General features: G+C 47.2%; 1 protein-coding gene across 6 annotated transcripts in view; it reads right to left on the bottom strand.

Annotated features, from left to right (window-relative positions):
• The window catches only part of lyst (lysosomal trafficking regulator), a 242383-nt gene that overhangs the window by 173462 nt on the left and 49736 nt on the right, over positions 1–19185 (bottom strand). For all 6 annotated transcript variants that reach the window (XM_036945914.1, XM_036945918.1, XM_036945917.1 and 3 more), the window contains 6 exons: positions 9614–10152; positions 9189–9362; positions 6726–6826; positions 6420–6576; positions 3307–3462; positions 2061–3052 (listed from right to left, as the gene is read on the bottom strand). In XM_036945914.1, coding sequence (XP_036801809.1) covers positions 2061–3052; positions 3307–3462; positions 6420–6576; positions 6726–6826; positions 9189–9362; positions 9614–10152 — 2119 coding nt within the window. The remainder of the gene's footprint in view (positions 1–2060; positions 3053–3306; positions 3463–6419; positions 6577–6725; positions 6827–9188; positions 9363–9613; positions 10153–19185) is intronic.

The following is a 19185-nucleotide window of genomic DNA, read 5'->3' as shown; positions in this document are numbered from 1 at the left end:
TTGGCCCATTCCTCCTGACAGAGCTGGTGTAACTGAGTCAGGTTTGTAGGCCTCCTTGCTTGCACACGCTTTTTCAGTTCTGCCCACAAATGTTCTATAGGATTGAGGTCAGGGCTTTGTGATGGCCACTCCAATACCTTGACTTTGTTATCCTTAAGCCATTTTGTCACAACTTTGGAAGTATGCTTGGGGTCATTGTCCATGTGGAAGACCAATTTGTGACCAAGCTTTAACTTCCTGACTGATGTCTTGAGATGTTGCTTCAATACATCCACATACTTTTCCTGCCTCGTGATGCCATCTACTTTGTGAAGTGCACCAGTCCCTCCTGCAGCAAAGCACCCCCACAACATGATGCTGCCACCCCCGTGCTTCACGGTTGGGATGGTGTTCTTCGGCTTGCAAGCCTCCCCCTTTCTCCTCCAAGCATAACGATGGTCATTATGGCCAAACAGTTCTATTTTTGTTTCATCAGACCAGAGGACATTTCTCCAAAAAGTATCATATTTTGACCCCATGTGCAGTTGCAAACCGTAGTCTGGCTTTTTTATGGCGGTTTTGGAGCAGTGGCTTCTTCCTTGCTGTGCGGCCTTTCAGGTTATGTCGATACAGGACTCGTTTAACTGTGGCTAGAGATACTTTTGTACCTGTTTCCTCCAGCATCTTCACAAGGTCTTTTGTTGTTGTTCTGGGATTGATTTGCACATTTCGCACCAAAGTACGTTAATCTCTAGGAGACAGAACGAGTCCCCTTCCTGAGCGGTATGACGGCTGCGTGGTCCCATGGTGTTTATACTTGCGTACTATTGTTTGTACAGATAAACGTGGTACCTTCAGGCATTTGGATATTGCTCCCAAGGATGTGGAGGTCTACAATTTTTTGTCTGAGGTTTTGGCTGATTTCTTTCGATTTTCCCATGATGTCAAGCAAAGAGGCACTGAGTTTGTTTTTCAAACGATTCTCCTACACAATACAACCCTCTCAAACGATTCTCCTACACAATACAACCCTCTCAAACGATTCTCCTACACACTACAACCCTCTCAAACGATTCTCCTACACAATACAACCCTCTCAAACGATTCTCCTACACAATACAACCCTCTCAAACGATTCTCCTACACAATACAACCCTCTCAAACGATTCTCCTCCACAATACAACCCTCTCAAACGATTCTCCTACACAATACAACCCTCTCAAACGATTCTCCTACACAATACAACCCTCTCAAACGATTCTCCTAGAAAATGCAACCCTCTCAAACTATTCTACTACCCCCCACCCCCCACCCCCCATACCACACTGTTTCATTGACCCCCCCCTCATAACACACTATTTCATTGACCCCCCCCCCCCCATAACACACCGTTTCATTGACACCCCCCATAACACACTGTTTCATTGACCCGACCCCCCCCCCATAACACACTGTTTCATTGACCCCCCCCCCCCAACAAAACACAATGTTTCATTGACCCCCCCATTCCACTCTTCAATTGGTTAGGTGAAGGCCAAGTCTGATAAATCTGCCATGACAGATTTTGACTGGCGTCGACTCTATTAGCCGTCAAATCCTCCAATGACCTTTGTAAGGAATTTAGGAAACAAGGACAAAAGGAAGGATTTGACGGCTAGGAACATTTACAGACACAGCCAGAAGGAATGGGAGGAGAAGGGGCCAGGAGGGAGGGACGGGAGGAGAAGGGGGCAGGAGGGAGGAGAAGGGGCCAGGAGAGAGGGGCAGAAGAAGGGGCCAGGAGAGAGGGACGGGAGGAGAAGGGGCCAGGAGAGAGGGACGGGAAGAGAAGGGGCAAGGAGAGAGGGACGGGAGGAGAAGGGGCAAGGAGAGAGGGACGGGAGGAGAAGGGGCAAGGAGAGAGGGACGGGAGGAGAAGGGGCAAGGAGAGAGGGACGGGAGGAGAAGGGGGCAGGAAGGAGGGACGGGAGGAGAAGGGGGCAGAAGAGAGGGATGGAAGGCGGCGTAGACAGAAAACTGTCAGACTGGAGGAGGGGACAAGACAGAGAAGTAAAGAAGGTAAAGACACCACCGTCCTCACCTGGACTTGAGCAGGGTTGGTAGTGTCTGCAGGTAGACCAGTAGCACCTCTACAGGTAGACACTGGACGTGGTAGGAGCACACCTGGCTACACGCGGTAGACACACCCAGTTGTTGGGCGTGATGCACTAGCTCCACCCCCCTCTGCAGTACAGGGTTGAAGATGTGCGTGTAGAGCTGCCATTGGACCACAGCGTTCCCTCTCAACATCAAGTGACACATGTGTCCCGCGACCTGTTGGCTGAGTGCCTGGTCCTCCCCGAACACCAGCCCCTGGTACGCCTCCAGGGCATCCCACTTCCACAGCATATCCTCTGCTCCCCCTCCACTGGGGAGGATACCATGGGAACGGTAGCTCAAAGTGGGGGACGACACTCCGACCTCCCCCTGCTGGAGCGTCTCCTCCAGGCCCGGCAGCTGACTGCTGTCCAGAGTACAGATGTTACAGGAGGCTAGCTTAGCTTTCTCAGAGGGCTGGCCGCCACCTAACTGATCCAGGATCAGCCGGGAGAGGACAGAGAGGATGTGGGACTGGTAGGTGCGGAGCCCTGGCGCCTGGAAGGCGTGGAGGAGAGGGCCGACTACAGACCGAGGGTCCATACAGCAGCAGATCCCCACAGCCTGGACCCCAGCTAGGACCTGGAGCACCGCTGGCCCACTGGAGGACAGGCGCTGGAGCAGACGGAGACACTGGTGGGCACAGGCTGCCAGGCAACAGCACCTCTCTGGGTAACGCACCACGTCATCCAATCCCTCCTTCCCCTCGGTCTCTTCGAAGGGGTTACGGCGGGCGGCCTGTTTGAAAGCAGAGACGGGGAGTCCGGAGAGGTCGCGGTGATGATGCAGGAAGTGAGAGTATTCACAGCGGCGGTGGCGACGGCGGGCGCAGACGGACTGGTGCAGTTGCTCTGACTTAGCGGTCTTCACGGAGCTGATGATCTTTAGGACCCCGGAGATCAGTCCTTTTAGACGATCTGCTGCCTCACCCCCCACCTGAGTTGGAACATAACGGAAATTTGTTTTTTGACTTAATCCATGATACACTTTACACTTTGACTTTAATCCATGATACATTTTTTTGTGTGTATCGTTGTACTCAAAGCCAAATTCACCAGACACAAATTAAGCCACATGATGGACTAAAATGCAAGCTCAGTGGATAATCTATTTTTAGTCCAAGACTAGCCTTAATCTGTGTCTGGGAAGTCAGCTCCCATTGATCTAGTAAATAAATCTATCAATCAAACCTCAGAGTCCCGGGCGCGGCCCAGCCCTTCTAGCCTCAGAACGGTGACCTCAAACAGCTCCAGGCCGCGATGCTGGATGAACTCATGAAGCAGCTCTAGAGCTTGACTGAAGAAGAAGGGATTGGGGGCCGAGGCATGGAGACACCCCAACAGCACCTGGACATCCCATTAGATTAATAGAACGGTTTAAGAAATACAAAAATTGTTGTACATCAGCAAATGGTACCGAATTCACAAAATAGTTCACTACTTTAACCAGACCATCCTAGCCACCCCTGGATTACAATAGATTAATAATGTGGTGTTCTACAGGGATCTATTCTTGGACCTCTTATTTATATTAAACTGAACAGAAATATAAAACACAACACGTAAAGGGTTGGTCCCATGTATCAAGATCTGAAAAAAATAAATAAAATAAAAATAATAATAAACAGCCATTTTCCATACGCACAAAACAGTAATTTCTCTCAAATGGTGTAAAAATGTGTTTTACAGCCCTGCTAGTGAGCATTTCTCCTTTGCCAAGATAATCCATCCACCTGACAGGTGTCGAATATGAAGCTGATGAAACAGCTCATTGCAAAAGGTGCACCTTGTGCTGTGGACAATAAATAATAAGTTTAGTGAAAAATAGAGGGGAAAAAGTGGAAAATAAAAGGCATCAGTTTTGTTTTAATGATGTATACAGAGAACACGGTGCCATTTAGGATGCACTCCTAGTAAGGAATGGATAAAAACGTAACTACTGCTCTCTGAAGGAGGGAAATACAACATACTATGGGGAGTCGCACTCTGGCGACTTCAGTCGAAGGATCTACAATCACGCCTGACAAGGCCAATGAAATCCGCGCCTCGCTGGAAGCCCCGCCTTCCACAGGTGATAATTTAATAGCGCTCTTCACCAAACCCAGGAACGGGTAATGCGGAGGTGCCCAACACGTTTAACCGAGGCCATAGACATGAGCAGGGAGACTTTGGAGGAGCAACTCTCCAAACCCAGCGCCAAGTTGGCGCAGACAGACATGGCAGCTCTTCTAGCTCCTAAGCAACGCTGCAAGATTTCGTTTTGCTGTGTGTAATTTCTTACATTATTAGCCCAGAATGTTTTCTGTGTTACTACATACAGCAGGAAACAGCTTTTGGATATCAGCGTGGCGGTAACTCACGAGCATTACGATTTTCCCAAATTGGATCCTTTTGTTCGTACCCCCCAGGGCAATTGAACTTATCCCAGAGGCTGCTCCAAGACGCTGGCAGAGAAGAGGTATTCGGAGTGGACTTCTAGTCCGACTCAGGAGGCGTGCACACCATCCATCGCTTCCGAGTATATTACTCTAATGTTCAGTCTCTGGACAATAAAGTAGACGAGCTCAGGGCGAGGATCTCCTTTCCAGAGAAACATCAGTGACCGTAACATACTCTGTTTCACGGGAACATGGCTCTCTCGGGATATAGTGCCCCCATCCATACAGCCAGCTGGGTTCTCAGCACATTGCGCAGACAGGAATTAAGAACTCTCCAGGAAGAAGAAAGGCGGTAGTGTATGTTTCATGATTAACTACTTATGGTGTGATTGTGATAACATACAGAAACTCAATTCCTTTTGCTCAACCGACCTAGAATACCTCACAATCAAATACAGACTGTATTACCTACCAAGAGAATTATCTTCGGTTTTAGTCACAGCTGTGTAAAGTCCTCCTCAAGCTGACGGCCCTCAAGGAACAACACTGGACATTATGCAGTGACCCTGGTTCGGTTCCAGGCTGTATCAAAACCAGACGTGATTGGGAGTCCCATAGTGCAGCGCAGGTTAGGGTTAGGCCATGGTAGGCCGTCATTGTAAATAAGAATCTGTTCTGTAAATAAGATTCTGATCTCGCACAAAAACTGATTGGACCGGGGGCAGCCTGAGCATGCTGCGAGCTGGGACAGACAACAAACGTGAGTATCTTTTAATTAATTTGGTCGTGAACCCGAAACCGGCTTGTTAGCCTTCATCGCGTCAGCTTATTACTTATTGCTATTATTAGTCAGGTCAAACGATTTGAAAAATAACTAAACAACCATACAAACAAATCAGGGAACAACGTTGTTGGCGCAACATAAGACAGTTTTGTGTTTCAGTAGCGCATCTCGTTCACGCCGAGGTGTAGAGTGGAATGAATGTGAGCCTTACGCTCATCACCTGTGGAAGGCGGTGCTTCGAGAGAGGTGCGGATTTTAATTGGCCTTGTCAGGGGTGATTGTAGATCCTTCAACCTAAGTGGTGAGAGTGAGACTCCCCATAGGATATTGAACTGAAGTTGACTGACTGAAAGAGGACAAGACAATCTTCTTCCTGGTCGTACATCAGCAAAAAATATATACACTACACAATGGATGTGAGCCCTGGTCTAAAGTAGTGCACTATATAGGGAATAGGGCTCTGGTCTAAAGTAGTGCACTATATAGGGAATAGGGCTCTGGTCTAAAGTAGTGTACTGTATAGGGAATAGGGCTCTGGTCTAAAGTAATGTACTATATAGGGAATAGGGCTCTGGTCTAAAGTAGTGCACTATATAGGAAATAGGGCCCTGGTCTAAAGTAGTGCACTATATAGGAAATAGGGCCCTGGTCTAAAGTAGTGCACTATATAGGGAATATGGGTCTGGTCTAAAGTAGTGCTCTATGTAGGGAATAGGACTCTGGTCTAAAGTAGTGCCCTATATAGGGAATATGATTCCATAAGGGTCTAAAGTAGTGCTCTATGTAGGGAATAGGGTGCCATAAGGCTCTGGTCTAAAGTAGTGCACTATATAGGGAATAGGGTGCCATAAGGCTCTGGTCTAAAGTAGTGCACTATATAGGAAATAGGATTCCATAAGGGTCTAAAGTAGTGCTCTATGTAGGGAATAGGGTGCCATAAGGCTCTGGTCTAAAGTAGTGCACTATATAGGGAAAAGGGTGCCATAAGGCTCTGGTCTAAAGTAGTGCACTATATAGGGAATAGGGTGCCATAAGGCTCTGGTCTAAAGTAGTGCCCTATATAGGGAATAGGATTCCATAAGGGTCTAAAGTAGTGCTCTATGTAGGGAATAGAGTGCCATGTAGGACACAGCAGTCCCTACCTGCAGTACCCCCTCCAGCAGCTCAGGTAACAGCAGGGAGCGGTGCCTCCAGCGGGAGAAAGAGAAGTCCTCCTGCACCTCCTGCAGGGTCTTCTTGGTCCTGGGAGCGAATGGGTCAACCTGTCTCTCCAGGCAGGACCTGATCTTCAGCGTGGCTCTGGTTACAATAGACAGGTTGTACAATGGTTTCAGCTGCCAGTTTAGTTCGGCTCCTAGTTTAGTGTCGACCACCCGGGGGGGTGGGGGGGGTTAGAGCCAGCAACCGTCTGGCTGCCGGTCGTGTTCTCTAACCTCTTGGCTACGTACCTGAGCAGGTCGGTCAGGCTGCGTCGCAGGCTGTCTGGTAGAGCCTCACTCTGACCCACGTCGACTGACATCAGGTGGAGGATGGTCCTTAGCAGCATCCTCTGAGAGGAGACGGATCAGACTGATCTTTATTATCAATTAGCTAGTCGTACTCGGGTATGGAAGTTAAGGATTATGGGCACCGGCCAGTCAGGCTGGTAGATCACATTTTCTCTACTAGCCTGGATGATGTTCCACTACCCAAGAGTCCAAAATGTATGCCATACTTCAGATTACTTTTGGGCTAGTTTGGCATATTTCCTACTAGTCTGGTCTGAAAATACAAGCCTGAGGCTAATGTGGACTATGTCCATCACTCATGGTCATACTTACAGGCATAGTACAACAAATCCAATACTTGCAACATTACAAACTATCACAATACAATGACAAACTATCACAATACAATGACAAACTATCACAATGACAAACTATCACAATACAATGACAAACTATCACAATACAATGACAAACTATCACAATACAATGACAAACTATCACAATGACAAACTATCACAATGACAAACTATCACAATGACAAACTATCACAATGACAAACTATCACAATACAATGACAAACTATCACAATACAATGACAAACTATCACAATGACAAACTATCACAATGACAAACTATCACAATGACAAACTATCACAATACAATACAAACTATCACAATACAATGACAACACATCCCACCACAATGACAACACATCCCACCACAATGACAAAACATCCCACCACAATGACAACACATCCCACCACAATGACAACACATCCCACCACAATGACAAAACATCCCACCACAATGACAACACATCCCACCACAATGACAACACATCCCACCACAATGACAAACTATCACAATACAATGACAAACTATCACAATACAATGACAAACTATCACAATACAATGACAAACTATCACAATACAATGACAAACTATCACAATGACAAACTATCACAATGACAAACTATCACAATACAATGACAAACTATCACAATACAATGACAACACATCCCACCACAATGACAACACATCCCACCACAATGACAACACATCCCGCCACAATGTCAACACATCCCACCACAATGACAACACATCCCACCACAATGACAACACATCCCACCACAATGACAACACATCCCACCACAATGACAACACATCCCACCACAATGACAAACTATCACAATACAATGACAACACATCCCACCACAATGACAACACATCCCACCACAATGACAAACTATCACAATACAATGACAAACTATCACAATACAATGACAAACTATCACAATACAATGACAACACATCCCACCACAATGACAACACATCCCACCACAATGACAACACATCCCACCACAATCACACCAATGACAACACATCCCACCACAATGACAACACATCCCACCACAATGACAAAACATCCCACCACAATGTCAACACATCCCACCACAATGTCAACACATCCCACCACAATGACAACACATCCCACCACAATGACAACACATCCCACCACAATGACAACACATCCCACCACAATGACAACACATCCCACCACAATGACAACACATCCCACCACAATGACAACACATCCCACCACAATGACAACACATCCCACCACAATGACAACACATCCCACCACAATGTCAACACATCGCACCACAATGACAAAACATCCCACCACAATGACAACACATCCCACCACAATGACAACACATCCCACCACAATGTCAAAACATCCCACCACAATGACAACACATCCCACCACAATGACAACACATCCCACCACAATGACAACACATCCCACCACAATGACAACACATCCCACCACAATGACAACACATCCCACCACAATGACAACACATCCCACCACAATGACAACACATCCCACCACAATGACAACACATCCCACCACAATGACAACACATCCCACCACAATGACAACACATCACACCACAATGACAACACATCCCACCACAATGTCAAAACATCCCACCACAATGACAACACATCCCACCACAATGACAACACATCCCACCACAATGTCAAAACATCCCACCACAATGACAACACATCCCACCACAATCACAAAACATCCCACCACAATGTCAACACATCCCACCACAATGTCAACACATCCCACCACAATGACAACACATCCCACCACAATGTCAAAACATCCCACCACAATGACAAAACATCCCACCACAATGACAACACATCCCACCACAATGACAACACATCCCACCACAATCACACCAATGACAACACATCCCACCACAATGACAACACATCCCACTACAATGACAACACAATGTCAATAGTAAGTACAGCACAATGTGTAAAAGACCAATTAAAGCATTGACATGAAGTATTTAATTATTATATTCAATGAAGAACATTTTTATTAAAAAGGTGTACCTGGACCAGGGCGATGGGTTCCTCTGTCCAGCCTCCAGCCAGCTCCTCCACCCCCTCTCCTCCTCCCCCCGGACCACAGCAGTCTCCAAACTCGGTAAGGATCTCAGTGAGGGTCGGCACCACACTGACAGCTAGACCCGGGTTGTGGTTGATGCTCATGTCAAATTTACACACCTTGAAAAAAACAGTTAAATTAATGAATATTTTTTTTGGGGGGGGGGGGGGGGGGGTCATATTTAAAATAAATATATAGAGATAATGCAACCACTTCAGAACAACAGTACATTTACCCTGATTTAGTATTAAAAACACTAAGTCTACCAGCCTATTTCCATTGTGGTCCGGGTTGTATTAAGAATGGACAGCTTGAGGCTGACAGGGCTGTGCGCCGGGCACTTTACATTCAACACAATTAAAAAAAATACCTTTTCCAGGAGCGAGAGCAGAACATGACAGAGGTCGAAGGGAGAGTTCTCCATCCTGTTGAATATGGACATGGCAGCTGGGTCAGTCAGGGTCTCTGTGTCCAGGGTGGTCTGGGACCCGCCCAGCGACCGAGGTTGGGGGTAGAGCGGGAAAGGCAAAGCCATGGTCTTTTCGGGAGGGGGGACAGGAGGCGAGGGTAACAAGGGAGCCTCCGAACGGTGATGCTGGCAGCTCACACAGATCGTAGAACCGCGAGAACGTCGACTACGCACTCCACCGGTGCCACCGGTGACGGCCTTGTTGTCAGAGTTGGCGTCTGAGTCAGAGGTGGAGAGCTGGGAGCGACGAGCATCCCTTACGGAGTAGCGCTGAGCGGTGCGGCGAGAGCGACGCAGGACCTTCCAGGTGGAGCTGCTGCCACCGCAGGACTGCTTCTCAGAGTGCAACGCACCGGTCTTCTGGTCTTTCCCCGCCCTCTGGGGGACTGCATTCACCTCCCGGCTCAAGAACACTTCCAGCAGAGACAGCAGGGTGAAATCTGGCAACACAGAAACAACTGTAAGGCAGGGTGAAATCAGGCAACACAGAAACTACTGTGAGGCAGGGTGAAATCAGGCAACACAGAAACTACTGTAAGGCAGGGTGAAATCAGGCAACACCGAAACTACTGTAATGCAGGGTGAAATCAGGCAACACAGAAACTACTGTAAGGCAGGGTGAAATCAGGCAACACAGAAACTACTGTGAGGAAGGGTGAAATCAGGCAACACCGAAACAGAAACTACTGTATGGCAGGGGGAAATCTGGCAACACAGAAACTACTGTAAGGCAGGGTGAAATCAGGCAACACAGAAACTACTGTAAGGCAGGGTAAAATCAGGCAACACAGAAACTACTGTGAGGCAGGGTGAAATCAGGCAACACAGAAACTACTGTAAGGCAGGGTAAAATCAGGCAACACAGAAACTACTGTAAGGCAGGGTGAAATCTGGCAACACAGAAACTACTGTAAGGAAGGGTGAAATCAAGCAACACAGAAACTACTGTAAGGCAGGGTGAAATCTGGCAACACAGAAACGACTGTAAGGAAGGGTGAAATCAAGCAACACAGAAACTACTGTAAGGCAGGGTGAAATCTGGCAACACAGAAACGACTGTAAGGCAGGGTGAAATCAGGCAACACAGAAACGACTGTAAGGCAGGGTGAAATCAGGCAACACAGAAACGACTGTAAGGCAGGGTGAAATCAGGCAACACAGAAACGACTGTAAGGCAGGGTGAAATCAGGCAACACAGAAACTACTGTAAGGCAGGGTGAAATCAAGCAACACAGAAACTACTGTAAGGCAGGGTGAAATCAGGCAACACAGAAACTACTGTAAGGCAGGGTGAAATCAAGCAACACAGAAACTACTGTAAGGCAGGGTGAAATCAAGCAACACAGAAACTACTGTAAGGCAGGGTGAAATCAGGCAACACAGAAACTACTGTAAGGCAGGGTAAAATCAGGCAACACAGAAACTACTGTAAGGCAGGGTGAAATCTGGCAACACAGAAACGACTGTATGGTAGGGTGAAATCTGGCAACACAGAAACTACTGTAAGGAAGGGTGAAATCAAGCAACACAGAAACGACTGTAAGGCAGGGTGAAATCAGGCAACACAGAAACTACTGTAAGGCAGGGTGGAATCTGGCAACACAGAAACAGAAACTACTGTGAGGCAGGGTGAAATCAGGCAACACAGAAACTACTGTGAGGCAGGGTGAAATCAGGCAACACCGAAACAGAAACTACTGTATGGCAGGGGGAAATCTGGCAACACAGAAACTACTGTAAGGCAGGGTGAAATCAGGCAACACAGAAACTACTGTAAGGCAGGGTGAAATCAGGCAACACAGAAACTACTGTAAGGCAGGGTAAAATCAGGCAACACAGAAACTACTGTAAGGCAGGGTGAAATCTGGCAACACAGAAACTACTGTAAGGCAGGGTGAAATCTGGCAACACAGAAACTACTGTAAGGCAGGGTGAAATCAGGCAACACAGTCTGTAATGGCCTGTAGGGATTGACAGCTCCAGTCTGTAATGGTCTGTAGGGATTGACAGCTCCAGTCTGTAATGGTCTGTAGGGATTGACAGCTCCAGTCTGTAATGGTCTGTAAGGATTGACAGCTCCAGTCTAATGGTCTGTAGGGATTGACAGCTCCAGTCTGTAATGGTCTGTAGGGATTGACAGCTCCAGTCTGTAATGGTCTGTAGGGATTGACAGCTCCAGTCTGTAATGGTCTATAGGGATAGACAGCTCCAGTCTGTAGGGATTGACAGCTCCAGTCTGTAATGGTCTATAGGGATAGACAGCTCCAGTCTGTAATGGTCTGTAGGGATTGACAGCTCCAGTCTGTAATGGTCTATAGGGATAGACAGCTCCAGTCTGTAGGGATTGACAGCTCCAGTCTGTAAAGGTCTGTAGGGATTGACAGCTCCAGTCTGTAATGGTCTATAGGGATTGACAGCTCCAGTCTGTAATGGTCTATAGGGATAGACAGCTCCAGTCTGTAATGGTCTGTAGGGATTGACAGCTCCAGTCTGTAGGGATTGACAGCTCCAGTCTGTAAAGGTCTGTAGGGATTGACAGCTCCAGTCTGTAATGGTCTATAGGGATTGACAGCTCCAGTCTGTAATGGTCTATAGGGATAGACAGCTCCAGTCTGTAGGGATTGACAGCTCCAGTCTGTAAAGGTCTATAGGGATTGACAGCTCCAGTCTGTAATGGTCTGTAGGGATTGACAGCTCCAGTCTGTAATGGCCTGTAGGGATTGACAGCTCCAGTCTGTAATGGCCTGTAGGGATTGACAGCTCCAGTCTGTAGGGATTGACAGCTCCAGTCTGTAGAGATTGACAGCTCCAGTCTGTAGGGATTGACAGCTCCAGTCTGTAAAGGTCTGTAGGGATTGACAGCTCCAGTCTGTAATGGTCTATAGGGATTGACAGCTCCAGTCTGTAATGGTCTATAGGGATAGACAGCTCCAGTCTGTAATGGTCTGTAGGGATTGACAGCTCCAGTCTGTAATGGTCTATAGGGATAGACAGCTCCAGTCTGTAGGGATTGACAGCTCCAGTCTGTAAAGGTCTGTAGGGATTGACAGCTCCAGTCTGTAATGGTCTATAGGGATTGACAGCTGCAGTCTGTAATGGTCTATAGGGATAGACAGCTCCAGTCTGTAGGGATTGACAGCTCCAGTCTGTAAAGGTCTATAGGGATTGACAGCTCCAGTCTGTAATGGTCTGTAGGGATTGACAGCTCCAGTCTGTAATGGTCTATAGGGATTGACAGCTCCAGTCTGTAATGGTCTATAGGGATAGACAGCTCCAGTCTGTAATGGCCTGTAGGGATTGACAGCTTCAGTCTGTAGGGATTGACAGCTCCAGTCTGTAGGGATTGACAGCTCCAGTCTGTAGGGATTGACAGCTCCAGTCTGTAGGGATTGACAGCTCCAGTCTGTAGGGATTGACAGCTCCAGTCTGTAAAGGTCTGTAGGGATTGACAGCTCCAGTCTGTAATGGCCTGTAGGGATTGACAGCTCCAGTCTGTAATGGTCTGTAGGGATTGACAGCTCCAGTCTGTAATGGTCTGTAGGGATTGACAGCTCCAGTCTGTAATGGTCTGTAGGGATTGACAGCTCCAGTCTGTAATGGTCTGTAGGGATCGACAGCTCCAGTCTAATGGTCTGTAGGGATTGACAGCTCCAGTCTGTAATGGTCTGTAGGGATTGACAGCTCCAGTCTGTAATGGTCTGTAGGGATAGACAGCTCCAGTCTGTAATGGTCTGTAGGGATTGACAGCTCCAGTCTGTAATGGTCTATAGGGATAGACAGCTCCAGTCTGTAGGGATTGACAGCTCCAGTCTGTAAAGGTCTGTAGGGATTGACAGCTCCAGTCTGTAATGGTCTATAGGGATTGACAGCTCCAGTCTGTAATGGTCTATAGGGATAGACAGCTCCAGTCTGTAATGGTCTGTAGGGATTGACAGCTCCAGTCTGTAATGGTCTATAGGGAAAGACAGCTCCAGTCTGTAGGGATTGACAGCTCCAGTCTGTAAAGGTCTGTAGGGATTGACAGCTCCAGTCTGTAATGGTCTATAGGGATTGACAGCTCCAGTCTGTAATGGTCTATAGGGATTGACAGCTCCAGTCTGTAATGGTCTATAGGGATAGACAGCTCCAGTCTGTAGGGATTGACAGCTCCAGTCTGTAAAGGTCTATAGGGATTGACAGCTCCAGTCTGTAATGGTCTGTAGGGATTGACAGCTCCAGTCTGTAATGGTCTGTAGGGATTGACAGCTCCAGTCTGTAATGGCCTGTAGGGATTGACAGCTCCAGTCTGTAGAGATTGACAGCTCCAGTCTGTAGGGATTGACAGCTCCAGTCTGTAAAGGTCTGTAGGGATTGACAGCTCCAGTCTGTAATGGTCTATAGGGATTGACAGCTCCAGTCTGTAATGGTCTATAGGGAAAACCAGTCTGTAATGGTCTGTAGGGATTGACAGCTCCAGTCTGTAATGGTCTATAGGGATAGACAGCTCCAGTCTGTAGGGATTGACAGCTCCAGTCTGTAAAGGTCTGTAGGGATGACAGCTCCAGTCTGTAATGGTCTATAGGGATTGACAGCTCCAGTCTGTAATGGTCTACAGGGATAGACAGCTCCAGTCTGTAGGGATTGACAGCTCCAGTCTGTAAAGGTCTATAGGGATTGACAGCTCCAGTCTGTAATGGTCTGTAGGGATTGACAGCTCCAGTCTGTAATGGTCTGTAGGGATTGACAGCTCCAGTCTGTAATGGCCTGTAGGGATTGACAGCTCCAGTCTGTAGAGATTGACAGCTCCAGTCTGTAGGGATTGACAGCTCCAGTCTGTAAAGGTCTGTAGGGATTGACAGCTCCAGTCTGTAATGGTCTATAGGGATTGACAGCTCCAGTCTGTAATGGTCTATAGGGAAAACCAGTCTGTAATGGTCTGTAGGGATTGACAGCTCCAGTCTGTAATGGTCTATAGGGATAGACAGCTCCAGTCTGTAGGGATTGACAGCTCCAGTCTGTAAAGGTCTGTAGGGATGACAGCTCCAGTCTGTAATGGTCTATAGGGATTGACAGCTCCAGTCTGTAATGGTCTACAGGGATAGACAGCTCCAGTCTGTAATGGTCTATAGGGATTGACAGCTCCAGTCTGTAATGGTCTATAGGGAAAGACAGCTCCAGTCTGTAGGGATTGACAGCTCCAGTCTGTAAAGGTCTGTAGGGATTGACAGCTCCAGTCTGTAATGGTCTATAGGGATTGACAGCTGCAGTCTGTAATGGTCTATAGGGATAGACAGCTCCAGTCTGTAGGGATTGACAGCTCCAGTCTGTAAAGGTCTATAGGGATTGACAGCTCCAGTCTGTAATGGTCTGTAGGGATTGACAGCTCCAGTCTGTAATGGTCTATAGGGATAGACAGCTCCAGTCTGTAATGGTCTATAGGGATAGACAGCTCCAGTCTGTAATGGCCTGTAGGGATTGACAGCTTCAGTCTGTAGGGATTGACAGCTCCAGTCTGTAGGGATTGACAGCTCCAGTCTGTAGGGATTGACAGCTCCAGTCTGTAAAGGTCTGTAGGGATTGACAGCTCCAGTCTGTAATGGCCTGTAGGGATTGACAGCTCCAGTCTGTAATGGTCTGTAGGGATTGACAGCTCCAGTCTGTAATGGTCTGTAGGGATTGACAGCTCCAGTCTGTAATGGTCTGTAGGGATTGACAGCTCCAGTCTGTAATGGTCTATAGGGATTGACAGCTCAAGTCTGTAATGGTCTGTAGGGATTGACAGCTCCAGTCTGTAAAGGTCTGTAGGGATTGACAGCTCCAGTCTATAATGGCCCGTAGGGATTGACAGCTCCAGTCTGTAATGGTCTGTTGGGATTGACAGCTCCAGTCTGTAATGGCCTGTAGGGATTGACAGCTCCAGTCTATAATGGCCTGTAGGGATTGACAGCTCCGGTCTGTAATGGCCTGTAGGGATTGACAGCTCCAGTCTGTAATGGTCTGTAGGGATTGACAGCTCCAGTCTGTAGGGATTGACAGCTCCAGTCTGTAGGGATTGACAGCTCCATGGTTGACAACACTCCATGGTGTTGGCACACTACAGACGATCAATTACTTTAAATTTGTCAAAAATCAATAACAGGCTTTGAAGCAACAGAAAACCGCCTACGGTACAGTTCACCAGTCGTCTACTTCTAGCACATTCTTCAATGCTAAGCATAACACCATGTAAAGTACACGGCCTTCAGAAAGTATGCACACCCCTTGACTTATTCAGCACTTTGGTGGTGTGAAAGTGGGATTCAAATTGTCATTTTCTGTCAATGATCTACACAAAATGCTCAGTAAACAGAATGTCACATGTGCAACCAGATGGAAAAAACCTAGAGATCACCTTTACTCCACACACAGACGCATAAAACTCTTCCTCACCCTCCATTTGGCAAATCTGACATTAATTCTATCCTCCTGAAAAAACTAAAGCAGGAAGTACCAGTGACTAGATCAACACGGAAGGTCAGATGAAGCAGATGCTAAGCTACAGGACTGTTTTGCACAAACTGGAATATGTTCTGGGATTCATCCAATGGCATTGAGGAGTATACCACCTTAGTCACTTGGTATTCAGGACAAAAGGTTCATTTCTTTGACACATTTTCAACAGTTTTACTTCAGTGCCTTGTTGCAAACAGTATGCATGTTTTGGAATATTTGTATTCTGTACAGGCTTCCTTCTTTCCACTCTGTCCTTTAGGTTAGTATTGTGGAGTAACTACAATGTTGTTGATCAGTTCTCTCCTATCACAGCTATTAAACTCTGAAACTGTTTTAAAGTCATCAGTGACTAGTGGTTAGAGCGTTGGACTAGTAACCGGAAGGTTGCAAGTTCAAACCCCCGAGCTGACAAGGTACAAATCTGTCGTTCTGCACCTGAACAGGCAGTTCAGTTCACTGTTCCTAGGCCAGTTAACCCACTGTTCCTAGACCAGTTAACCCACTGTTCCTAGACCAGTTAACCCACTGTTCCTAGGCCAGTTAACCCACTGTTCCTAGACCAGTTAACCCACTGTTCCTAGGCCAGTTAACCCACTGTTCCTAGACCAGTTAGCCCACTGTTCCTAGGCCAGTTAACCCCGACAAATCTGTCGTTCTGCACCTGAACAGGTTCACTGTTCCTAGGCCAGTTAACCCACTGTTCCTAGGCCAGTTAGCCCACTGTTCCTAGGCCAGTTAACCCACTGTTCCTAGGCCAGTTAACCCACTGTTCCTAGGCCAGTTAACCCACTGTTCCTAGACCAGTTAACCCACTGTTCCTAGGCCAGTTAACCCACTGTTCCTAGACCAGTTAACCCACTGTTCCTAGACCAGTTAACCCCCCACTGTTCCTAGGCCGTCATTGAAAATAAGAATTTGTTCTTAACTGAAAGGTAAAATAAAGGTAAAATAAAAAAAGGCCTCATGGTTAAAATCCCTGATCAGTTTCCTTCCTCTCCGTCAACTGACGGATTGCAGTGACTGGGTGTATTGATACACCATCCAAAGAATAACTTTACCATGCTCAAAGGGATATTCAATCTCTGCTTTTATTATTGTTTTTTTTACCCATCTACCAATAGGTAGATTGCGAGACATTGGAAAACCTCCCTGGTCTTTGTGGTTGAATCTGTGTTTGAAATTCACAGCTCAACTGAGGGACAGACAATTGTGTGTGTGGGATACAGAGATGAGGTAGTTGTTCAAAAATCATGTTAAACACCAATATTGCCCATGCAATGTATTATGGGACTTCTTAAGCAAATTTTTACTCAACATATTTAGGTTTACCATAACAAAGGGGTTCAATACTTACTGACTGAAGACATTTCAACTTTTCATTTGTAAAACTTTCAAAAACATAATTCCACTTTGACATGTGGTATTGTGGGTGGGCCAGTGACAAAAACAAGTCCGTTAAATTCAGGCTGTAAAACAACAAAATGTAGAAAAAGTAAATGGCTCTGTAGTTGTCACTTCAGTACTAAGTGTGATGGACGTCATTGTTCAAGACTATATCTTCCCCTTCCTTACCGAGCTCCAACTAATTATTCTCTGCCTCATATTTATAGAGGAGTTTGTATCTTATAAAATAATGCATGTATGTCAAAAGGTGTTCAAATCAACTATTAATCGAGGCGGTGTGCTGAACTAATATCACAGAAGCTAATAAGACAGCTATGTATGAGGAGCATGTTAAAAGAGATTAGCAGGACGACACTAAATACCCCTGTCACCCTGAGGTCAATCAGCTTCAGTATGCATCCATCCATCCTCAGCTCCAGTAGGCATCCATCCATCCATCCATCCATCCATCCATCCACAGCTCCAGTAGGCATCCATCCATCCATCCATCCATCCATCCACAGCTCCAGTAGGCATCCATCCATCCATCCATCCACAGCTCCAGTAGGCATCCATCCATCCATCCTCAGCTCCAGTAGGCATCCATCCACAGCTCCAGTAGGCATCCATCCATCCATCCATCCTCAGCTCCAGTAGGCATCCATCCATCCAGCCACAGCTCCAGTAGGCATCCATCCATCCACAGCTCCAGTAGGCATCCATCCATCCATCCACAGCTCCAGTAGGCATCCATCCATCCAGCCACAGCTCTAGTAGGCATCCATCCATCCATCCACAGCTCCAGTAGGCATCCATCCATCCATCCATCCTCAGCTCCAGTAGGCATCCATCCATCCATCCACCCACAGCTCTAGTAGGCATCCATCTATCCATCCACAGCTCCAGTAGGCATCCATCTATCCATCCACAGCTCCAGTAGGCATCCATCTATCCATCCATCCACAGCTCCAGTAGGCAACCATCCATCCATCCATCCACAGCTCCAGTAGGCAACCATCCATCCATCCATCCACAGCTCCAGTAGGCATCCATCCATCCATCCATCCACAGCTCCAGTAGGCATCCATCCATCCATCCATCCACAGCTCCAGTAGGCATCCATCCATCCACAGCTCCAGTAGGCATCCATCCATCCACAGCTCCAGTAGGCATCCATCCATCCATCCACCCACAGCTCTAGTAGGCATCCATCTATCCATCCACAGCTCCAGTAGGCATCCATCCATCCACCCACAGCTCTAGTATGCATCCATCTATCCATCCACAGCTCTAGTAGGCATCCATCCATCCATCCATCCTCAGCTCCAGTAGGCATCCATCCATCCCTCCACAGCTCCAGTAGGCATCCATCCATCCATCCACAGCTCCAGTAGGCATCCATCCATCCACAGCTCCAGTAGGCATCCATCCATCCACAGCTCCAGTAGGCATCCATCTATCCATCCATCCACAACTCCAGTAGGCATCCATCTATCCATCCATCCTCAGCTCCAGTAGGCATCCATCCATCCATCCACCCACAGCTCTAGTAGGCATCCATCCATCCATCCTCAGCTCCAGTAGGTATCCATCCATCCACAGCTCCAATAGGTATCCAT

This window comes from Oncorhynchus mykiss, chromosome 16, assembly GCF_013265735.2.
Source record: "Oncorhynchus mykiss isolate Arlee chromosome 16, USDA_OmykA_1.1, whole genome shotgun sequence".
In the NCBI taxonomy this organism is placed as follows: Eukaryota; Metazoa; Chordata; class Actinopteri; order Salmoniformes; family Salmonidae; genus Oncorhynchus; species Oncorhynchus mykiss.
This window is presented reverse-complemented; position numbering and strand designations above follow the sequence as displayed.